The 25021-nt window shown below is 43.0% G+C and overlaps 1 protein-coding gene across 1 annotated transcript in view; it reads left to right on the forward strand.

Moving 5' to 3' along the window:
* Fancd2 (Fanconi anemia complementation group D2) overlaps positions 1-25021 on the forward strand; it is a 193099-nt gene that overhangs the window by 82020 nt on the left and 86058 nt on the right. Inside the window, exons 12-13 of the mRNA XM_080266338.1 lie at positions 9029-9296; positions 14141-14352. Of these exons, the coding sequence (XP_080122464.1) occupies positions 9029-9296; positions 14141-14352 (480 nt within the window). The remainder of the gene's footprint in view (positions 1-9028; positions 9297-14140; positions 14353-25021) is intronic.

Below are 25021 nucleotides of genomic sequence, written 5' to 3' on the forward strand. Positions count from 1 at the left end.
TTTGCCAAAGAAATTGTGGTAATCGTCCACGAAACCATGGTAGCCGCCGAGGATTTTGTGGGCAAAACTGGATTCGGTTCAAATCCATTCCTGCCCACGATTTCTGGTACAAAACGTTTTCTCTGATACCAGAGCGAGCTGAACGGAGAACTTGGAGGCTATACTGCAGTATTTGTTTATTTTTTAAAAGTTATAATTCCCTCCTAGAGTCCCTGTTACTTTCCATTATATATATATTATTAATTATGAAAGATTAAATAACCATTTATATCATCTATCTATCTATCTATCTATAGCCTGATGCCCTAATCCCGCAAAGGGTGGCCGCAGACAAAACGCCTCCAAGTCGCTTTGTCACCCACCGTTTGACTACCCTCCCCTCAACTCACCCCCCCCTCCCTCATATACCTCTCAACTCCATCCCTCCACCTCATCCTCGGTCTACCTCTCCCTCCCTCCACCTCACCTACATACACCCTCTTAGTCAGCTTTCATTCTCCATTCTCCTCACATGTCCAAACCACCTCAGTGTATTTCTCCTAATCTTCTCAATAACATCCACATCCACCCCACAGCGTTCCTTCACTTCTTCATTCGTCAACCTGTCCCTCCACGTCACTCCACATGCTCCTCTCAAGTAACTCATTTCCATTGCTCTCACTCTTGACTTGTTCCCCTCTTGCAAGGTCCATGCCTCGCTTCCATACGTCAGGGTAGGGATCACAATACTATCATGCAGTGACTTCTTAACTTCCATACTCACCTCCCTATTTTTCATCACTGCTTTCAGTGTACCAACAACCTTCCTTCCCTGCTGTACCCTTTCATGCACTTCATCCCCCAAAGTTCCATCCTTACTCATCACACTACCCAAGTACTTGAATGCACTCACATTCTCCATATCCTCACCATCCAACCTCACTGCACACTCTGTGACTTCATTCCTCCCAAACACCATAACTTTACTTTTGTTTACATTAACTTTCAGATTCCTCCTCCTACACACTGTCCCAAATTCATTCACCAAACCTTGCAACTCCCATTCATCTTCACTCAACAATACTGTATCATCAGCAAACAGCAACACCGGAAACTTCCAAATCTCACCCTCATTCATTAGAGCCACCCCCACATCCACTGCCCTACCCTGCACCTCCTTTACAACCCCATCCATGTATATATTAAACAGCCATGGAGACATCACACACCCCTGCTTGAGTCCCACATTGAGATCAAAGAACTCACTCAGCTCACCATCCACTCGCACCGTAGCCCTAGCTCCCTCGTACATACTCTTCACAGCACTCAGCAATCTCCCCTCCACTTCATATATTCTTAATACCTTCCACATACCTTGCCTATCTATTCTGTCATAAGCTTTCCCCAAGTCCATAAAGGCAGCATACACTTTCCTTCCCTTCTCTAGATACTTCTCCACTAAACATCTTAGAACAAATATCTGATTTACACACCCTTTTCCCTTCCTAAATCCCCCTTGCTCTTCTCCAACTAGCTCCTCTGTCATATGCCTAACCCTATCAATGAGTATTCTACCATATATTTTACCAGTCACACTAAGTAGGCAAATACCCCTATGGTTACCACATACTTCTCTCTCCCCTTTTCCTTTGTACTGTATAAAGGAACAATTATACCTGATTTCCAGTCCTCTGGAACCCTTCCCTCTTCCCTAGCCAATCTACACAACTTCCACATCCACTCCACAACAATCTCACCCCCATACCTAAGCATTTCACCACACACTCCATCAATTCCTGGGGCCTTTCCCAACTTAATCTTCTTCATCGCTTCCACTACTTCCGCCCTACTGATCTCTTCCTTCTTCCTTTCATCTCTTCTTCTCCCAGCCATTCCCCAACCACTTATACTCGCACTGCTTTCACTCTCTACATTGAACAAATCCTCAAAGTGCTCCTTCCATCTCCTCAGTTTCTCTCTCTTCTCCACCAACAATCTATTATTCCCATCTTTCACTCCCCTACTATTTCCCCTTTCACACTGCCTTACTTTCTTTACCTCCTTCCAAAACAATTTCTTACTCTCCCTCCATTTCACACTCAGATTCCTCCCATGCACGGGTGAAATAACATGTCGATAATTGTTGTTTACATTGGGGAGCGGATACAGCACACCACGCTGGGTGAAGGAGTATTGTATGTATCTCGCCGTTCATTCAACACTGCAGATATGATGGCATCTGGGCAGACAGCATGGAAAAGGGCTGCTGAAATCGCCCTCATTGAAAAAATAAGGCCATTCCCTTGTCACGAGAAGGCGGCTGTGGAGCCGCCTTCTCGTGGTTTTGGCTGCCGCCGCTTATTTCTTCTCAAGTGTCACCATTGTTAGAGCCAATGCAGCAATCACTCTTTCCTCAGCATATTCAAGAAAAGCCATGTTGCATCTGATACGTGTGACTCGTGTGAGATGGTGGGACAAACTCTGGTGTGCTTTGTTTACATTCATGCTGACCGTCGGCGGTGTTCGAGGAACGTGTGTAATAGGGTTTGTTCCTGGTTCCAGCAAACCAGGAACGTGTTCCATCAGCAAATCATGATTTCAGGTACTGTGTGATACCCCCTTTACTTACCACACACTCAGAATTGGCATTGTTTTGCAGCCTACCACTAATACTACTAGTAATGTTTTATGGATATGCTGTAGATAGTTCTCACACATGTGCACTCTCTCTTTACTTGTTTGTAGATCCTACCATATCTTTTCTGTAGGTGAGAAAAAAGGTCAGGCTGCTGCTGCTGCTGCTGGTGTAATGCCTTTATATTCAGGTTCATACCTGGGTTGCTAAAAAGGTTGAAATGGAGATTATTAACCTCTGAAGTACTGGCTGGTCAGTCTGATGCACATCTCAATTCTGATGTGTTGCAAAGATGCCTCTGTCAGTTTTACCAGTGCTTTCCTTGGATGAGGTGCTGGAGAGGGTTATCTTCATGTGGTGGTACCAGTATAGCTGGGCAGCTCAGCTGCCTGCTCATACAAACATCTCTCATCTCAGGACCAGATTACCAGGTACAGTTTAGGCAAAATGGGTAACTGTCTACCGGGCCGTGACCTGTCACAGGCCATGCAGACCTCCAGAGCAGAGTAAATATATGCCCATCAGGCCATCAAAAAAGGCCATTATAGGTCATGCCAAAATTTCACTGGAAATAACGGAAGAAAGAGATCTATATATGTTGCAGGCCAGCTGTCTGCATTGCCTACCAGGCCACAGCAGGGTTAATCCGGCCCTGCCTCAGCTACTTCCCTGTATTGTAAAAGGAGGTTGGTGAACTGCAGTTAGGTACCTGAAACAAAAAGTCCTCTGGGTCCACATACAGAAGAGCCTGGGGTTGTAACTACTACTTCTACTACCCAGCATCATTTACTTCATCCCATAACCATTTTCATTTTTGTATGAGGTCTGTTTGTGGTAGGTGGGGGCACTCATCATCCACTCACTTGATGTAGTGCTGCTTTAGTTGTCTGCTTTTCTTCACTTCCTTCCTTCTTTCCTCTTTAGTCTTTTTTTCCTTCATTGTTTCCTCTTCCTTCTGCCGATAGTTGACTTTACATTCCCTTTTGTCTTTCTTTCCTTCATTCTTTCCTTTTCCTTATGCCTGTGGGTGACCCTGCACTGAGTGACAAGCCAGATGGTTTATTCTACACCGGGAAACCATTTACTATACTGGGTGGTAACCGTATAACCAAATTTTGGCGCCTGGTTGTTTAATGAGTAATTAAGGCGCTTCAGTTGGATTGAGCTGGTGCAGGTTTATATCCAAGGGGTGGTTGGGGTTTATTGCTCATGTAATGCCACTCAGGGATAAATGAGGCTGGTCACTCTCATTTTAAATGTCAGGACAAACTTGCCTAGCCCCGGGCTCCTTCGCTCCTCATGGGGCAACGTAGGATTGTATGATGGATGGATAGTTATGAGGTCCGTCCAAAAAGAAGCTGAAGTTTTTAAATAGCGCACCAACTAGCAGTCATATCATGATTGTTATGGGAATGTTGTGCAGTGGCGATTGTGAGCTTTAGTCTAACACTAACCATATCGTGCCATGTCACTTTGTCATCAAGGTACATGCACTAATGAATGTGTGTTTAGTGCACTGGGCGAATTTTCCTGTATCTCTTCTTTTGTCTGAAATCAGCGGCTTTTCAGGGTGAATTTCAACTTTGGAACAAGAAAAAGTCCTCAGAGACTTGATCTGGAGAGTAGGGTGGCTAGGGGATGATGATGATCTTGTGCTTTGTCAAAAAGTCATGGATAAGCAGTGATGTGTGAGCAGGTGCATTGTCACGGTGCAGCATCCAGGTTTTGTTTGTCTATGCTTCAGACCTCTTTCTTTGCATTGCCTCCCTCAAATGCTTCAGAATGTCCAAGTAAAACTCTTTATTGGCTGTCTGACTACGTGGAACAAACTCAGGATTGAGCAACTCCAGAGTGTTTTTTTTTTCGGTCATGATGATGATCTACCAACCCACCGCGATAACTGACTTTTTGTTTCAACTTCGTAGCTGTGCACCCACATTTCATAACCTGTTATGATATTTTTCAGAAAATGAAAGTGTTTACCAAGTTGAAACAGAAATTCACGCAAGCACGTTGCTCTTCAAGAGCTGTCTTTGTTCAACTTGCAACAAATTGCCAAGTGCACTAAACATGTTCACTCATGTGCATGTACCTCAGTGACCAAGTGACCTGGTGTAATGCAGCGAGTGATACACTATAGCTCAAAGTCACCTGTATACAGTGCTCCAATCATGATCACAATATGGCTGCTGGCTGGTGCACTATTTAAAAGGCTCAGTTTCTTTTTGGACAGACCTCAGAGTTATCGATTATGATCAACCTCAATCTGACTGGTCAAGCAGACCCATCAGCTGCTGGCAAGTAGCTGCCCCTGCAGGGGCCATCCTATGTAGCGAACTGATGTTCACCTATGGCTGACAGCTTGCTACAGCGAGGTGTGGGGGAATAGTGGGGAGGGTTGGTTCCAGGATGGATGCTGCATTTGCATCTCTCTGTTCACTTAACAGGGGCACCATAGTAGCCTCCACTTCGCCCCATAATTAGGTTGTGAGGTTACCACCCAGTGTTGTAAATTGTTTCCCGGGTTACAGGAAACCATTAGACTGGGTATTCAGTATGAAGAGTAATAAAAAAAATAGCAGTAAAAGAGGAGAGAAGTAGGAACAGAGGTCAGACAGATAGAATGAGAAAGGGGAAGGAAGAAGTAGGCAGCAAGCACTACATCAAGTGAGTGGATGATGGATGCCACCACCTACCACCACATTCTTTATAGTTTCCACACACCAGCAGACTGAATCATCCCCACAACATACAGAACAGGAGGGTGTAATTAATGGACCACCATGTACTTCAGGATGAAGTTATTATACACAGGAAATGACTTTCACACACTGACCTTGGGAGTAGAATAATGTGTCTTGTACTGTAATTCTTTCACTCCAGCAATATGGTTTTTAATTTATCCATGATACCTATAGGTTATGTATATTTAGCTAGGATAGACTTCACACTAGAAGAGTTATCCACAGCATCTATCACTCCTTCACTACATGGATTATTTCAAAACTGAACAAGAAGGAGCACTTGGAGAGTGCAGCTCCTGCAGTCAAGAACTGGTCTGAGGTCCAGTATTGTACTTTGCCCTGTGACCTTGACCTCCAACAGATTACTCTCTTGGTCAGTTTACTTCATTCATGCTTAGCCTCTAACCCTTCCACCAAGTTTGGTTCAAATCATATCAAAACTGTTTGATGTAGATTTGTGGAAACAACAATTTGTAATAACATAAAGCCATGAAAGCACTCTCATATGCATGGGGCTTGAACCTTCTTGCCACTGCAGGTTTAAAAGGTGAGTGGCTGCCATTTGATCAGATGAAGGCCACACCTTTAAACCTGCAGTGGCAAGACAGGTTTTAGTCCCACACAAGTGAGGATGCTTTCCTAGCCTAAATTGTCATCAAAACTGTTTGAGCTGACTTTGCCCTTGACCTTTGATTCAGTGTTCTCAGAATTGAATCTGTCTTTGTTTTAACCTGAACCCTTCCACAAAGTTTAGTGTAAATTGGATAATTGGATAAAAAAGTAGACTTCACCGTGTAACATAGTGTTAGGTGGTGGCAGCCATAATTCACTTGGTTGATGTAGTGTTGCCTACTTCCTCCTTAGGTGACTTCACAAAGTGACAAGCCTAATTGTTTCCTCTATTCCAATTGCAGTGCTGGGTGGTAACCATATACCAGATAATGGGGTAATATGGAGCCAACTATGGTGCCCCTGTTAACTGGATGGAGATACACAAATGCATTGTCTACTTAGGAACCAAACCTCTACACTTTTCCCCATGCCTCAATGTGGAGAAGAGCATTAGGTCACTGCATGGGATGGCCTTGCGTGGGTGATTGTTTACCTGTGAGTCTGCCCGACCAGACAGACCAGGCTTGTTCTGCTGCTACTGTATGTGACCTTTCCCTTTGACAAAGTGTTCTCTAAAACAATAGATCAGCATCTTGGGTGGTTCTCAGCTGATTCATTGAGTTTGATCCTGATCATATCAAAACCATTTGACTTACGTTAAAAACCACACATCTGCTTTAAACTTTGACCCTGACTTCTGATTTTTCTCAGAATTGAATCGTTTCACCCTTGCCTTACTCTTAGCCTTTCCCTGAGTTAGGTCTAAGTTGGATGAAGAATATTTCAGTTGATTTGGGGGGCATGGTAGCTTAGTGGTAGAGCACTTGAGTCGAGACCGAAGAGTTGTGAGTTCCTGCAGCACCTGGGTTAGCTTCCATGCCGGGAGAGGTAGCGCTGTCCTGTCACCTAGCTGGTGGTAGCAGCCTTGGCTCAGTGGGTTAGAGTGTTGTGACAGAAGGGCCGGAGTCCACCCAAGGGTCATTGATAAACATCAGGAAGGGCATCCAGTCATATAGTGCTACACACTCCAAAACCAAAAGTCAAAGCTCTACCCAGGGGCAATGCGTTAGCCTTTATTGAAATAAGGGGACACAGCGTTTAAAAAAAAAAAAAAAAAAAAAAAAAAAAAAAGGCTTTGTGAAACTTTGATCTAGTCCTGTGATCTTTGAGTTATTTTGTTTGTGTATGTGCGTGCACGGACTCACGTGCACACACACACACACACACACACACACACACACACACACACACAGGGGTTCGCGCCTCAGGTTGCGAAAAGTTTCACTGACGAAGTGGGTGGTTACTGTCCCCCTTGAGCAAGGGGACGGGTGTGTGCGTGTGTGAAGGTCACAGCCTTGCCCTTAGATCGGACTATATGAGCTCTCAGCTCCCTTCCGGGAGGGTAAAAGCTGACCGTCACGACCATCAAGTGATCCTGACCGACCCGGTGAATTACACACACACACACACACACACACACACACAAACCTAACACCCATTCTTTTTTCATGAGTGCGGGAGTAAGAAAATCATCTGGAGGTTATAAGAATTAACTGCAAAGATACCTCATCTGATTGAAGTACTTAACCTTTATAACGTTCAGTTGTAGCTGCCATCCTATTGCTATAGTTATGGTCAGTACAGGTTAGATATAGTATACTGTTATAGTAGTTATAATAGTAGACAGTACAGTTATGGGCAGTAACAGTAGGAATGCATCCATACTTGAGTGGTAAAAAATTTTAAATGGAGATGACTCAGACCATCTATTATGGAGATTAACATTGGAATTACTTCATGTGATGATTAACAGTGGCATTATTTCACATGACTATACTATGAGGGCTCTCTGGTAAGCTGGATAAAATTGTGTACTGGTAGCCTGACTAAGGTACAGAAGGTAAGGTGCCCTCATGTTGTTCAGGTACAAGCATATTGGAGAACTGAATGCTGCCTTTGTACTGAAGAACATTAGAAGTCTTCTTAGTTGAATAATATCCTCAGGTGGTAGTTGGAATTTTTTTTTTTTTTTTTTTTTTTTTTATGTGTCCGACTCTGGGCAAAGGCTTCAGAGCCTATTGCTTGGGGGCACTGAACTATCCCAAGGCCCAGTAGTCCTCCTACACCTCCACATGTCACCACTTCGGCGCTAACACCCACCATCCATATTGAATACATGCTAGGGCTGTCTCATACAGGATTGGTGTATTGGTATTAGCGGGGGTATTTTTACGACATGTCGGCGGGTCATCTGGTAGATCAGGAAAGTCTGCTTTTAGGAAATTCCAATCCTCAAACTGTTCCCTGCCCCAGCCGGGATTCGATCCTGGGACCATTAGGACCGCAGGCCGCCTCTCTACCGATTCAGCCACGCCTCCCCCGATGTACTACAAAAGGTGGTTGTAGGTGGTGGCAGCCATCATCCACTCATTTGATGAAGTGCTACCTATGTCTTCCTTCATTCTGCTTCTGTGTCTACTCTCCTTTCTTTCTGTTTCTTCCTTTTCTTCCTGGCACTTTTTATTACTCTTCTTTCCACTTTAGGGGGCTCTGCACTGAATGACAAGCCTAATAGTTTCTTGGAACCCAGGAAGCCGTTTAAAGTGCTGGGTGGTAACCAAATAGCCGGATACCTTGGTGATGTGGAGCCTACTATGGTGCGTTTGTTAACTGGGTAGAGAGATGCAAGTGTGGTGTTCATCCAGGAACCAAAGTTTCACATCTTTCCCCATGCCTGGCTGTTGTAAGGTGCTGTCGTGTGCAAGGAAACATCAGTTCACTGCATGGGATGGACCTGCAGTGACATTTGCTTGCCTGCAGTTGATGAGTCTGCTCAGCCAGACAGACCAGAGGTGATCAGCAACAGCAACTACAAAGGCTAAGGCATCAGTATATTCTTGAAAAGCAAACATTTATTCAGTATAAGGGTTCTGAATGCTACCTTTACTCTAGAATATTAAGGGTCTCCTTTAGCCATCCCTTCACCCAATTCTTTCTCAAATAATTTGGTGATAGCTAGAGTGAAATACATAATCTATTACTTCATTATATTTTTCAGGTACAGGTATATAGGAGTTCTAAATGCTGCATTTGTGGTGAAGAACATGGTGCCAACTGAGGGAGAACAAAGTTCTACCTCCAGGTCAAGCAGCAACACAAGCGACAGGGAGAACTCTCCTCTGTTCAACACTCCAGCCCTAAAGGAGGCTGAGAGCCTGCTTCACCTGGTCCTTGCCTCAACCAATGACCAACCTACTGCATTGGCACTGTTCATGGATGAACTGGCTTCGATAACACTAACGGATGGACTCAACTACAGAATTCAGGTCAGTCTTACAGCCATGTTCAAATATGTCCAGTTACTCTGTGGTAGTAAGATGCATGAATTAGCAGGACTTTGACAGTAAGTCCTCTGTCTTCCTCTTCCCTCCTCTCATCTTCTCTTCCCTCTATTCTCCTACATCAAATCCTGCTGCATTCCTCCCTTCTCTCCCCTTCCTCACATTTCCCCACCCTCTCCTCTTCCCAAGTATTTTTTCAGTATATATGTTCCCTCCCTGTTCATACTTGGAGATGGCCCAAGTTGAGTGTAAACTAATATATCTTCCCAATAAGCAACTTTTACAAATATTAGTATACAGTCATTTTTGCACTGTGAAGGATATCAGCAAAGGATATCGTGCTTTCCCTCCCCCCAAGTTGTTTGGATAATTAGACCTGTAAGGTAGAACCAGGATTCTGGGGACTTGGCTGATGAATGGTTGAGTGGCTGGCCCATTTCAGTGGGTATGCTGTTGGTAGGTCTCTCTCTGTCCTTGCTTACTGGATCCACCCTCATTGCATCCTTAGATGGATCATAGTTATGGTGATGATGATGATGATAATTACCAGAACATGTGCATTTACATTTCATCTGATTTCATTGGTCATAGCCTTATGGTAAAGTTCACTGTTTAGGAAGGAACAATTTTGCATGCTTCTAGCCTTTGGTTCCTTCTTTCTTACTTTAAAAAAAAAAAAAAAAAAAAGTTCAGTGATGTCTTTATTTTATATTTGCAAACTCTAGACAATTCAACCCCTTCAGTCCAAGGATGTGCAATATAGTTCATTTTAGCCTTGCCGTCTTCAGTCAGGTTTATTCAGATGATGAGAGTAGAGACTTTTCAGACCATCGTTTTCGTTTTCGTTTTTTAAAGGCTCCAACATGCTTGCATGTGTTGGCCTTGGTCACCTAATGGCGGCTTTCCACGCTGCACGATCCATTGCAGCCTCCCTGTTCAGTCCCTTAACCCTAAAGTCACACTTAATGACCTCGTCCCATGTCTTTCTCGGTCTACCCCTCATAACCCCACCCCCAATATTAACACTTCTCACCTTCCTCACCCAATTATCATCCCCCATCCTCTCCACATGTCCAAACCACCTCAATCTACCTCTCCTCATCACAACACCAATACACTCCAGTCCCATCCTACCTCTCAACTCTTCCATTGTAAACCCAGCCCCTCCAGGCCTTGGACGTAGGGACGCACTGCACATCCACCTAATCATTGTCATTTCTGTACGTCTGAGCCGGCGAATGTCTTCCTCCTTCACTGCCCAGGTCTCACTGCCATACAGCATTACACTCCTAACACATGCTGCATACAAAGACCCGTTAGCACGTAGGGAGAGCCCTCTCAATGTCAGGAGAGGCAAGAGCTCCCTGAACTTCTTCCAACCACTTCTCACCCTAGCCACAGAGCTAGCTCCAGCCCCACCTCCAGCACACAACATGTCTCCCAAATAACAAAACTCTTCCACACACTCAAGAGATTCACCAGCAAGTTCAATCCTTTCACATCTGACAATCTCCACCTGCTCACCCCGTCATGCCGTACACATAAAATCAGCATTATCTCGCAGTCTGCCTCTGATACCACTACATCTCTCATGCAGTCATTTATCACACACACCGCACAAGATGGAATTACTTCCCACGCCCTTGTGGCAAACTGCACATGGCCACTCTTCCTCGTCTTTGACAGTACCGCCACCAACCCTAGATATCATCACTTTTGTTTTATCTGCATTTACCCTTAAACCCTTTTGCCCCATACCATCTCTCCACTTCCTAAACCTTTCCTCCGCCTCCCTTTCATTCTCTGCAATCAGCACCAAATCATCAGCATACAACAACTCCCATGGGAGTCTGTTTCTAAAGTCACGTGAAAGGGCTTCAAGTATCATGATAAACAACATGGGACTCAAGACTGACCCCTGATGCACACCAACATTCACGGAAAACTCATCACTCAAATCTCCATTCACTCTCACCTGGGTGTGAGCACCCACATACATGGCCATAACCACCCTAACCAGCCACTCCTCCAAGCCAAGCTTTCTCATTGCCCACTTCACCACCTCTCTAGGGACTCTGTCAAAGGCCTTTTCCAAATCAACAAAAACAAAATAAAGATCCCTTCTCCTACCAATATATTTTTCCTGAAGCTGTCGAACAATGAATATGTCATCAGTGGTCCCTCTACCTGGCATAAACCCAAACTGCATCTCATCAATATTCACTCTTTCTCTAATCATACCTTCTAAAACTCTCTCCATTACCTTCATTTTCTGATCTAAAAGCTTTATACCTCTATAATTTCCTCTTTCCAGGGCATCACCCTTCCCTTTATACACATTTACAATTACACTCTTCAGCCAATCATCTGGGACAACACACTCATAAATAATCCTATTTATCAGGTCAGTGACTAAACTCACCCCTATATCGCCTGAGGCCTTCAACATTTCGGCAGTCAACCCAGACACACCTGCTGCCTTCCCCACCCTCATCCTGCCTATTGCCTCACTCACAGTAGCAGTATCAATCAAAGGCCAAGGGCCAGACACTGGATCTGCTGGCTCCAAACCTTCCCTGTCCCAGTCAAACTCCTCATTCAACAACCGGTTATAATGCTCTCTCCATGCATCTTTAACCCTCCCCGTCCCGACGACGTATGGGTACGTCACCACGATTTGCATTTGCCAGTCCCGGCGACGTACCAGTACGTCGTGCAATTGCAAGGTACCTAATTTGCACAATTTTCAATTTTCGCACGTGATTTTTCGTATGTATACACGGGACACCTTCCTCTATTCCTGTACAAGATACCAAGCAGGGACAATGCCTTACACTGCATAACCTCCCCCCTCCCCCCCTCACGCCATTGTCTTGGCAAAGGACCTGTTACCAGTGACCTGGCTAGTAAAGTTATTCAGGGCCAGAGTGATTCCCCAATCGATGACAATGTGGAGGACAATGTTTACATAGCATTAGAAGAAGAAACAGCCAGAAATAATGATCAGGTAGTGTGGCAAAAATAGGTCAGGTATGGTGATTAGTTAGTGAGTGAAACAATGCTTATAATGCCTTTATTACTGCTTGAAAACCAATATACTGTCATACTACATATACATTCGTACCAAGTAAATAAATAAATACCGTTTATGAGTGGATAAAATAGTTACCCTCCCATAGAACTCGTTTTCTTTGGTGCCAGCATGTTAGAAAACCCACTCAGGTAAGGAGGAACTCCTACCTGGATTGGGCACTTTAAACCTCAGGTGAGCGATTTCTCTATGAATTTTCGATGTTTCTCACCAAAAGCGAAGGTTTTAGCCAAAAAAAAAAAAATTCGAAAATACCTCGGGACTGGGGGATGTCGGAGGTGCGGAATACCTCGGGACGTGACGGGTTAATATCCTCACTGTTCACCACTACCCTTCCTTCATCATTCTTCACACACTGCTCACCTATGATATCCCGATTATCTCTCTTCACCTGACCTGCCACCCTAAATATATTTTTCCTTTCCCCATGATTTAGGTTATCAAGTAATTGTCTCTGTGACTCAGACTTTGCCCTGTATACCTAGCCCTACGCTTGGCAGCCAAATATTCCTCTTTGCTACCACCCTTCTTCCATTCCCGGAAAAGCCTTCTTTTCTCCTTAATTGCAGCTTCTACACCCTCATCCCACCACCAAGTTACTTTATGTCTTGGTGGTCCTCTTGTCCAGCCGCATGTTACATCAGTAACTCTCAAGAAATTGTTCTTGAGGGCTCTGTACTGTTCATTAACGCCTCTGTCTACAGCTCCCTGTTCAGCCACCACTCTCCTCAACTCGCTATAGAAGGCATCCCTTACTACTTGGTTTTTCAGCTTCCATATTTTCCTCCTAGGTACATAAGTCCTCTTTTTCATCACTTGTTCTTTAAGCACCATATCACAGATCAATAGTTTGTGCTGCTGCACACACTCCTCACTTCCTATAACCTTAACATCCCTCACTAACCTCCTATCGGCCCTCCTAACCAGAAAATAATCTATCTGACCGCTATTTCCCCCAGACTCATACGTAATTAACCTACTGTCTCTTTTCCTAAAATATGTGTTGCACACAATCATGTCCGTTGCCTCCTCAAACTCGAGTATCCTTTCCCCTTCTGCATTCCTTAGACCATATGCACATCCCCCATGCACTGCTTCATAACCTTGTGCTGCTTCACCTACATGGATTTAGCCTTCATTATCCCCTCACTGCAAGAAGTCTCCATAAAGGGTGGTAGCAGGAATAACATTGAAAACTTATCATTATCACTGGAGTGAAATGTTTATATCAGGCTAGGGATCTGTCATATTAGAGCAGTCAACAGGGTTTCTGTTTCCTTCACAAGATTTCCTTCTTAAACCAGTAGTTGGTGGTAAGTAGTTAAATGCTGCAGCAAGTATGATGGCTTTGCATAGATTTGATCCCCAAGAGATAACTGGAGGTTTTATGTTCATGTAATGCTATCAAGGGATGGAGGCTGATCATTTACTCCTAAAGAAAATGGGATATTTTTTTTTTTCCCCATAATCTGAATAAATTCATCTGACAGTATCAGAACAAAACAGTACAACACTTCTCATCATAGTGAATGGCGTAAGAAAGACAATAGACCTTTTGTACATTTATTTTGTGTAATAGTGTAGTTTTAGTGTAACTGTAGTATGTTGCAGGTAGCCATCTGAAATAATAAGAAAGTAAATATGACATCAGAGTGGGGGGGGGGGTCATTAACTGTAGGTTCATGCATATCATTTATGGTGCTGAATGTTATGTCACTTAAGAATGTTATTTATACAGGAATGGATATGCGACAAGATGACCACGGACTTCCAAGAACGGTTCGTTTTGGACCATCTAGCAGACAGTCAGCCGCCTGCTGACCTTCTGCTGACCCAGGCTGCTTGCTGGGGCCTTTCTGGGAGTGAGAGTGAGGAGGGTGAAATTATTCTAAACCTGGGCCCTCTTCTTCTTGATACAAAACCATCCAAGGATGGTATTGTGACTAACAAGTAAGAGGGATATTTGTGTCTTTGCGAGTGGTTGGTGGGAACACTCACCATCTGTTTACCTGATGTAGCACAACCAAGTCATCACTCTCCATACAATGCTTTCTCACAAACTCATTTACTATATCTGTCCACCTTTTTCACACCTTCTCTTATCATCAAACTCTTTCAGAGATACTGTTTTCACTACCTTGTTTGTACCCACTCACTCCATATGACCATACCACCTTAGCACACTTTCTTTAACTCTGTTTTCCACAGACTTTATTACTCTACATCTTTCACAGATCATTGTTCCTTATCGTATACAGTCGCTGCACTCCACATGTAATTTTCAATAGTCCCATCTTCAGTATGTTATCCCCCCCCCCCCAATGCCCTACCATAGTTTTACACCTGCATGCTAATGTAAGTCCTAAAATTGCCTGCAAACATCTTACACTTAAAATTGTGAATGTTACCTTGTGCAATACAAAAACAGTTTATCCCAAGACTTGCGACCTACCTCATATGATCCAGGTGTGAGGACCTGCGGCCTACCTCACCATGAAGTTTTTGGAAGTAGCAGCGTCATGCATATTTTATGGCTTCTTAGGCTGACTCATATCTTCTGTCTTCACCCTCTAGCTTGGTGTCATATGTACAATTACATCAGCTACTGTGAGCCAAAGGTACTCACGTGGTATTGGTAACCAACTTACCACTACATATCATCCTAGAAAGGATAGCTGTGGTTCAGAGCTGTTTATAATAACCTACAATCATATGCAGGCACCGGGAGGTGATGGAAATTAAAAATTTAATCATTATCATCATCCGGACCTCCTTTCCCACCTTAGGGCAGGGTGAGGAGTAGCAGTGTCCAGACAGGCCAAATTTGCCCAAGTCAGTGGGCCACACTTCCATTCGCTCACCCCCCGGAATCCTGGCCCTGTCTGATACGCTCAAAACTTTGACCACGTTTTATAGCTTCACATAAATATACCCGGTAGAGTCAATTTAAACACGGTGATTAAAAAATCAAGTAACAGTAGTGTGCCATGCACGAATGGCAGCATTATCATGCTGTCAACCCTCCTGCCGCAAGGGATGAGTGCCAGCCACCCCTCTCACAACTGATTTGTCACATATGCACCAAAACAAAGCCTGTCATAATGAGTGATAACATCTTGCTTGTTTTCTGCTCACCACCCTACCCACCACCATGCCATCAGAATTCAACAAAGGGCACCAATGGCTCCTGTGGCCTGTCAGGAGGCACTCAGCATCCAGTGAGGAGGTAGAAGAGATGTCACGGCAGTTTGTAAGGAGTAGGAAACAGGGAGAGAGTGGTATGAAGGCAAAATGACAGTTAGACTGACAGACTAAGTATAGTGCAGCCTCATTATACGATGCCTTGTTGTGTGATAAATCACTACAACGATAATTAAATAATTATACCCTGTCTTGGTAAGTTTTTAAAAAATTATCTCTGATTTCACCACAATAATATTTTTGACGGCTGTGTCCGAGAATCTCGTGTGGACGCAGTGACGCACGCAAGCCAAAATGGCTGCCCAGTGTTTACATTGGGTGTGATCATTCCTTTGTTCTATTTTGTGCATGAAAGGCCACTGAAACATCATTGTTATTGCCAGATAATAGTTCAGTGCAAGTACTTAACAATTAGTGCAGTGTGCAATATTTGGTGAGTGATACTTTTTTGTGTGTGATAAACTGAAACGTGTGACTTGGAAATTGTGTCAGCCTTACGCAATCATCATCCTCTGTCTGGGTCTCTACACGGCTGACCGAGCAAAAATGCCTGCCCAGTGTTTACATTGGCTGTGATTGTTGCCTTTTGTTTTATTTTGTGCATGAAAGACCACGGGAACACCATTATTATTGCCAAATAAAAGTGCAAGTGCATAGTGCAGCATGCAGTATTAAGTGAAGTGATACCATATCTTTTTGTATGAAGTGGTCATCTGGGCCATCCAACTGTCCCTCATCCTGGGTGGGTGGGACCCTTGGTGATGGCTCGTACCAGCATAGGACAAACTGCAGGTGCATGGCCTTTTTTTTTTTTTTTTTTTTTTTTTTTTTTTTTTTTTAAGGCTTTGCAGTTGAGGTCACCTTCCCTATCCTGATTGAACCTATGTTATATCGACCCTATTATGCAATAGGTCTTCACTTGGTGCAACCTTGTCACATAACAAGGCTGCAGTGTATGTAAATAAGTGTATACAGTATACAGTGTTGTATATTTTCCAATGAAATGATCCCTTTACTTAGCTAGGAAATAGAATTAGGATCTTTCATTGCTGTACTAAGGTAATAAGTATAATTTGCATAGTAAATAAACACAAGTAGTTCATTTAGTAACTAGCTAATTAACTAATTATAAGTTCTTCACTTAGGTAAATAAGTAGCCAAGTTAATTTTTTCTCAGGGTAAGACCTGAGGGAAAGGTGATGCCCTAGATAGAGGAAATTATAGTGGCATAAAACTTGTAGACCAGATGAATGAAGGTAATGGAGAGAGTCACAGAAGGTCTATTGCCAGACGCCTCAATCCCGTTTGGGGTGGCCACAAACAAATCGCCTCCAAGTCGCCCTGTCCCCCGCCGTTTCACTGCCCTGCTCCCAACTCACACCCCCCTCTCTCATATACCTCTCCACCCCATCCCTCCATCTCATCCTCGGCCTCCCCCTCCCTTTTCCCCCCTCCACCTCACTCACATACACTCTCTTCGTCAGTCTTTCACCCTCCATCCTCTCCACATGACCAAACCACCTCAGTGTGTTCCTCATAACGCTTCCTAGCACATCCACATCCACATCCACACCACAACTCTCCTTTATATCCTTATTCGTCAGCCTGTCTCTCCACGTGACTCCACTGGCTCCTTTTAAATAACTCATTTCCACTGCTCTCACTCTTGACTTGTGTCCTTCCAACAATGTCCAAGCTTCACTTCCGTACGTTAGAGTTGGTATCACAATACTGTCATGTAGTAACTTTTTCACTTCCATGCTCACTTCCCTGTTTCTTATCAATGCTTTCAAGGAACCAGCAACCTTTCTTCCCTGCTGTACCCTTTCAAGCACTTCACCCTCCAAACCTCCATCCTTACTCATCACACTACCCAAGTACTTAAACGTACTCACATTTTCCAATTCCTCACCATCCAACCTCGCTGTACATTCACTGACTTCACCTCTCTCAAAGACCATCATTTTACTCTTCCCTACGTTCACCTTTAGATTCCGTTTCTTACACACTCTCCCAAACTCATCCACCAAGCCTTGCAGCTCCCCTTCGTCTTCACTCAACAACACAGTATCATCTGCAAACAACAGTACAGGGAGTTTCCAAACATTATCCTCTCTCACCAGGGCCACTCCAACATCCACTACCCTACCTTGTACCTCTTTTATTACCCCATCCATGTACAGATTGAACAACCATGGAGACATGACACATCCCTGTTTCAAGCCAACTTTCAAAGAGAAAAATTCACTTAGTTCACCATCCACACGCACTGCAGCCTTCGCATCATCGTACATACTCTTCACAGCATTCAACAACTTCCCATCTACTCCATATATTCTTAACACTTTCCACAATCCTTGTCTATCCACCCTATCATATGCTTTCTCCAAATCCATGAAAGCTGCATACAACTTCTTTCCCTTCTCTAGAAACTTTTCCACTAAAGATCTAAGAATGAATATCTGATCTACACAACCTCTTCCCTTCCTAAAGCCTCCCTGTTCTTCTCCAACTAATTTCTCTGTTCTTTCTCTAACTCTGTCAATAAGTATCCTACCATACACTTTTCCTATTATACTAAGAAGACAAATCCCCCTATGATTACCACACACTTCTTTTTCCCCTTTTCCTTTGTACAAGGGAATAATTATACCTGACTTCCAATCCTCCAGGACTCTACCTTCCTCCCAGGCCAATCTGCACATCTTCCACATCCATTCTGCTACTATCTCTCCCCCATGCTTCAGCATTTCACCACACAGTCCATCAATTCCTGGGGCTTTCCCCGATTTAACTTTCTTCATTGCATCCACAACTTCTATCCTACTGATTTCTTCCTGTCTTCTCACCTCCGTCCTTCTCCCAGCCATTCCCCAGCCACTTATACTCGCATTACTTCCATCCTCTATGTTCAACAATTCCTTAAAGTGTTCTCTCCATCTGCTCACTTTTTCTCCCTTGTCCACTAGTAATCTACCATTTTTATCTTTCACTCCCCTGCTAACTTCACTTCCACCCTGTCTTACTCTAATCCATATGGTTAGGTATAGTATGTAGGTAAAAAAACAATTCTCATCTTCAGTGTTGAGGTCACTGACTCTTAGTTCCCTCTTGCCTGAGAACAGTGTATGAGGATTGCTTGAGGCTTTTGGTAAATATACTTACCAGATCAAGTAAAATGTAGTAGAAAGTAATAGATTAATAAAAGGCTTGCTGGGTAGGAAAAACACACACACACACACACACACACACACACACACACACACACACACACACACACACACACACACACACACACACACACACACACACACACACACACACACACACACACACACACACACACACACACGCACACACACACACACACACACACACACACACACACACACACACACACACACACACACACACACACACACACACACACACACACACACACACACACACACACACACACACACACACACACACACACACACACACACACACACACACACACACACACACACACACACACACACACACACACACACACACACACACACACACACACACACACACACACACACACACACACACACACACACACACACACACACACACACACACACACACACACACACACACACACACACACACACACACACACACACACACACACACACACACACACACACACACACACACACACACACACACACACACACACACACACACACACACACACACACACACACACACACACACACACACACACACACACACACACACACACACACACACACACACACACACACACACACACACACACACACACACACACACACACACACACACACACACACACACACACACACACACACACACACACACACACACACACGGATCGCCGACAGAGACGGACCTCTTCCAGGATCGTTGGGAAATAATCGCTGAATCACCAACAAAAGGAAGCTGAGCCTAATTGTGACTTTGTTAATGAGTGCATGAGTGGTGGTCCCGTCGGACAGTAATAAAAAAAAAAACGCGGTTTCGGTCAGAAAAGGGACAAGATAAAGTGAAAACAGAAAGTCTCCATATGGTTGAATCAGGGAGGAAACGGACAGTGCATTGTTTACGATCAGTGAGAAAGCATTTGAGGGCTTTTGTGAAAAGGATGTGGGAAAAGGAAGTATTAAGTTGAACCAGACAAGAATAGCAGGTGTAGAGAAAACAGCGGAGAGGAATGACCAGGAGATAAAAAAGGTATGGACAGTAATTAAAGAGTTACGGGAACGGACCATAGAGCAGGAAAACGAGATCAAAAGTTTACAGAATACACTGGAAAAAATCTGTACACGTAGTGATGAACAAGAAAGGGAAGTTACTGAATTAAAAGTGAACAATGAATCAGCCTTGAATGAAATAAAACAGCTTAAGAGGGAGAATAAGAGGTTGGAAGAGGAAAGGGACATGATGAAACACAAACTAGATGAGTATGAATCCAAATCAAGAATACAGGAAGAGCACATTAAAGAAATCAAGGAGCAACATAAGGGGTGGAAGAAAATTCAGGAAGAGGGAAATGTAAATTTAAGAGAGATTATAGACCAGCAAAGCAAGGAAAAAGTGGAGAGGGAAGTGGTTAGGTGTTGAGAAGTAGAGAATGTTTAGTTAGAGATGTAGCAGATAAGAAAAAATGTATAATAATTTCAGGAGTTAAAGAAAAACGTATGACAATAAGATCAGACAGAGAAAGAGAAGAACTGAGTAAGGTTAAAGAAATAATATCTATAGTCATGGAGGAAAACAACGAAGCTCAAGAAGAGATTGAAGAGGTGTTTAGGTTGGGAAAGTACGAGGAAGGAGGGGCAAGGCCATTGAAGGTAAAGTTTAAGTCCCAAGCAACAGTTAATGAAATTATCAGTAGAACATGGAAACTATCGGACAAGGAATGGTTTAAAAATGTTTGGATAAGGAGAGATGCAAATAAGGAAGAAAGAGCTAAAATAAAGGACTTAGTAAAGGAAGCAAAGGTAAAAAACGAACAGAGAACAGAGGAAGAGAAGACAGTGTTTTATTGGAGAGTCATGGATCAGAAGTTAAGGAAGTGGTACCGGCAGAAAGAAGGAGAAAAGAGGGTATAGAAAACATAAAAAATCATTGGAAGGTGGCATATACTAATATTGATGGTTTAATATCGGCAAGGTTAGAAATCAACGATCTTTTGAGGATACATGAACCTGACGTTATGTGCTTTGTAGAGACCAAGTTAAGAGAAGATATTGATGTTCATATGGGAGATGGTAAATAGAAACTGTGGAGAAGACAGAAAAGAAAAAACAGGAGGAGGAGTGATGATAGCAGTGAAGAACAACATAAATGTAGATACCGTGGAAATGGGAGAAGGCAGGGCCGAAGTGATAAATATGAAATTAGAAACTGGAGAGAATAACAAGCAAGATATGGCAGTAGTGTATGTTCCTCCTAAGACAAGAGCATGGAGTGATGATGAATACCAGGAAATGCTGTCAGACATGGCATGTTATTTACAGAAACTGATTGAGAAAAGCAACAATATAATTTTAATGGGTGACTTCAATTGTAAAGAGGTGAACTGGGAGGAATAGGACTCAGGAGGCGGCGAGGATTCGTGGGGCACTATATTATTAAATATAGCAATGAACAATGTGATGACGCAGTGGGTCAAAGAAGAGACAAGGTTCCGAGGTGAGGACACACCAGCAAGACAAGACTTACTGTTTACCAAAGAATCCGATGTAACAGAATCCTTGAAATATCTGTGTCCTATTGGAAAAAGTGATCCTGTGGTCATTGAGTTCCAGACGATAACAGGGAATGTGGAGCCAAGAGACGAGCTTTATAGGCAGGGAAGGTACAACTTTGGGAAAGCAAACTTTACAGGATTGAGAAAATTTTTTGAAAATGCAGATTGGAGAAAATTCAGAGAAACAAGAGAGATACAGAGGAAGTGGGATATTTTCTAGACCTGTATAATTTGGGAGTGGAAAAATTTGTGCCAAGAGTAAAGGGGAAAGAAAACAGGAAAAAAGAGTGGTTTAATAACAGGTGTATGATAACAAAAAAAGAGAGAGACACGGCGTGGAACAATTGGATAAAGAGAGGTAACAACAGAACAAAGGAAGAATATAAAAGAACTGGAAATGAATACACAAGAATATGCAGAGAAGAAGAAAGGAATTTTGAAAAAGGTATAATATACAAATGTAAGGATGAACCCAAACTGTTTTATAGATTTGTTAATGGCAAACTGAAACAAAAGGAAGGAATCACCAAACTGAAAGTAGAAGGAGAGGTCTATAAGGATGTGGCAATGCAAGCAGAAATAATGAACAAACGTTTCCAGTCAGTTTTCACTAATGAAAAGGAGTTTGTGGAAGCGGAGGTAGTGACTAGAAATGTAGTGATAAAAGATATAAAAGTGGAAGTACAGGAAGTGTTTAAATTACTGGAAACTCAAGATGTAAGGAAAGCCCCAGGACCAGATGGAATCTCTATTGGGTGCTGAAGGAATGCAGAGAATAAATGGCAGATAAAATTCACAGTTTAATTGTGTGTTCTCTAGAAGAGGGGAAAGTGCTTCAAGAATGGAAGAGGGTGGCAAATGTGGTACCAATTTATAAGGGAGGAAACAAGGAAGAACCTCTGAATTATAGACCAGTGTCCCTAACCAGCATGGTCGCAAAATTGTGTGAAAGAATTCTGAAAGATAGATGGATAAAATATCTGGAAGAGATGAATATTTTGACTGATAGTCAGTTTGGATTTAGAAGTGGAAGGTCATGTGTTTCCAACTTGTTGAGTTTTTACTCAAGAGCGATTGACATGCTTCAGGAAAGAGAAGGTTGGGTGGATTGTGTGTATTTAGATTTGGAGAAGGCCTTAGACAAGGTACCCCATAAGAGACTAATGTAGAAACTAGTGCATATGGGAGGACTGAAGGGGAACCTCCTGGAATGGATGAGAGACTTTTTGAGAGACAGACAAATGAGGACAGTAATAAAGGATAAGATGTATTGATGGAGGGAAGTAACAAGTGGAGTCCCACAGGGCTCGGTGTTGGCGCCAGTAATGTAAATGATATGGTAGCTGGAGTGAACAGTTATGCAAGTCTGTTTGCTGATGATGCAAAGATCATGAGGAAGGTAGAGGTTCAGGAGGATTGCAAAATGTTGCAGGAGGATCTGGATAGGATACACGAATGGAGCTGGATGTGGGAAACGAAATTTAATGCAAAGAAATGTATAGTATTGGAAATGGGTAAAAGTACCAAGAGGCCATCATTGAATTATTTGGTGGGTAATGAACCAATCACAAAAGCGAGAGAAGAGAGAGATTTGGGGGTGCTGGTCCAGGACAGTTTGTCACCTGAAAAACACATTAACAAGATATTTGGTGGGTAATGAACCAATCACAAAAGCGAGAGAAGAGAGAGATTTGGGGGTGCTGGTCCAGGACAGTTTGTCACCTGAAAAACACATTAACAAGACAGTTAGAGAGACGTATAATCTCCTGACTAATATAAGAGTAGCTTTTCATTGTATGGATGAGGAGATGATGAAAAAATTGATAGTGGCCATGATTCGCCCCAGGGTGGAACATGCAGCAGTAGTGTGATCCCCACACAAAAAGAAAGATATAAACAAGATTGAGAGAATACAAAGAACAGCAACCAAGATGGTCCCCAGTCTGGCAGATCTGTCATACAGAGAGAGGCTGGAAAACCTGGATTTGCCCTCCTTAGAAGAAAGGAGAAAGAGAGGCGATATGATTGCAGTGTTCAGGACCATGATGGGAGTAGATAAAATTGACAAAGAAGATCTGTTTTTTTGGGATAAGAGAGTAACAAGAGGACATGGGATGAAACTGAGGAAGCCAAGCTGCTTGAAGGATATCAAAAAATATAGTTTTCCTTATAGATGTATAGACCTGTGGAATAGCCTGGACAAAGAGATCGTCCAGTCTAAAAACTTAAACGAGTTTAAGTGCTAAATTTGATGTATTGAGAAACAGAGACGGGACCCCACGAGCGTAGCTCATTTTCTGTATATCACAATCAGGTAAATACAATTAGGTAAATACACACACACACACACACACACACACACACTTATAACTGAAGTGGCATTATCGTTATCCCATTTGCCTCCTTCACACGGAAGGGTAAAAAATGTAGGCATGTTTCAGGTAGGTTGGTGAATAATGTAGTTAGTAAAAAAAAAAAAGCAGTGGACATTTACATCAAGTGATAATCATAACTCATACTTAGTAACTAGAGATAAAAAATTATAGTAAACGCTCAATTATCCGTCCTCACAATATCCAGGTGTCCTGTGTTCAATGTTGTTGGAAACCTTATGGCCTGGAGTAATCTTATGGGAGTCATTTGTCACAAAACCACATGGAATTAAGTGCACTGTACAGTACTGTACTGCATGATGTACAACTCTATCCTCCATTGATGCCCACACTTGGTGAGTATGTACAGTGGTGCACTATGTACTGTATTACTGTGCTATATCATTACACAGGGTACTGTATTGTATTTTATGCTTACTTTTTATAATTTACTCATGAGAAAGTTTGTAGGATAGAGAGTCCAGACAGATAGTAACACAATATGTGGCTTGATGCCAAATGTTGAGCCAATGGGGGGTAACTATGCAGTATCCGGAATTTCACTTTATTCGGCTTAAAGCTTAGCTGAATTACAACGGATAATTGAGAGTTTACTGTATATAAAGCAGATGGCAGTCCCACGCACACCCACCATCCATGACCAGTTTCTCCCCTCCACCATCATTCCACCTCTCTCTCTCTCTCTCCCACACACACACACTTTTCCTTCTTTTCTCCTTTCCCCTCCTTTATCACCCTGCCACTGATGATGTAGCTTGAATGTTAGGTGCTTGGATATGGTGTGTGGGGAATGTAAGAGGCAATGGAGATGTGGAGTTGGTGTTAGTTGTAAGCAAAAGGGAGGTGAGGGGGTGTGAGGTGGCAAGTGAGGGCTGTGGTGTGGTGATGCTTAGTGCCATAGCCTTGACTCGTGTTGAGCAGTAGCGTTTTCATATGAATAATAATCATGTAGCATGGACGTGATGGCGTAGTTGCTATAGTCTATTCGATTGACCTGTGCAGCTGAGATGTATGCGGCAAGTAGGGTGTGTTTGATATGCGGCTGCTGATTGGCCGCCGATGATATCATTGAAGTAAATGCAGGTCTGTATTGTTGTGCAACATGTGGTCGTGGGTGTACACCGTGCATGGATGTAGTGCAACATGCGGACGTGGATGTACACTGTAGGTGGATAATTTGTTTCAAATGTCACTCATTGTTTTATGAAATATTATAATCATCTTTAATTTTCTTTGATAACAGCAAACTTTTAAA

Source organism: Coenobita brevimanus, chromosome 20 (assembly GCF_032717465.1).
Source record: "Coenobita brevimanus isolate Jiangsu-jjx chromosome 20, ASM3271746v2, whole genome shotgun sequence".
Taxonomy (NCBI): domain Eukaryota; kingdom Metazoa; phylum Arthropoda; class Malacostraca; order Decapoda; family Coenobitidae; genus Coenobita; species Coenobita brevimanus.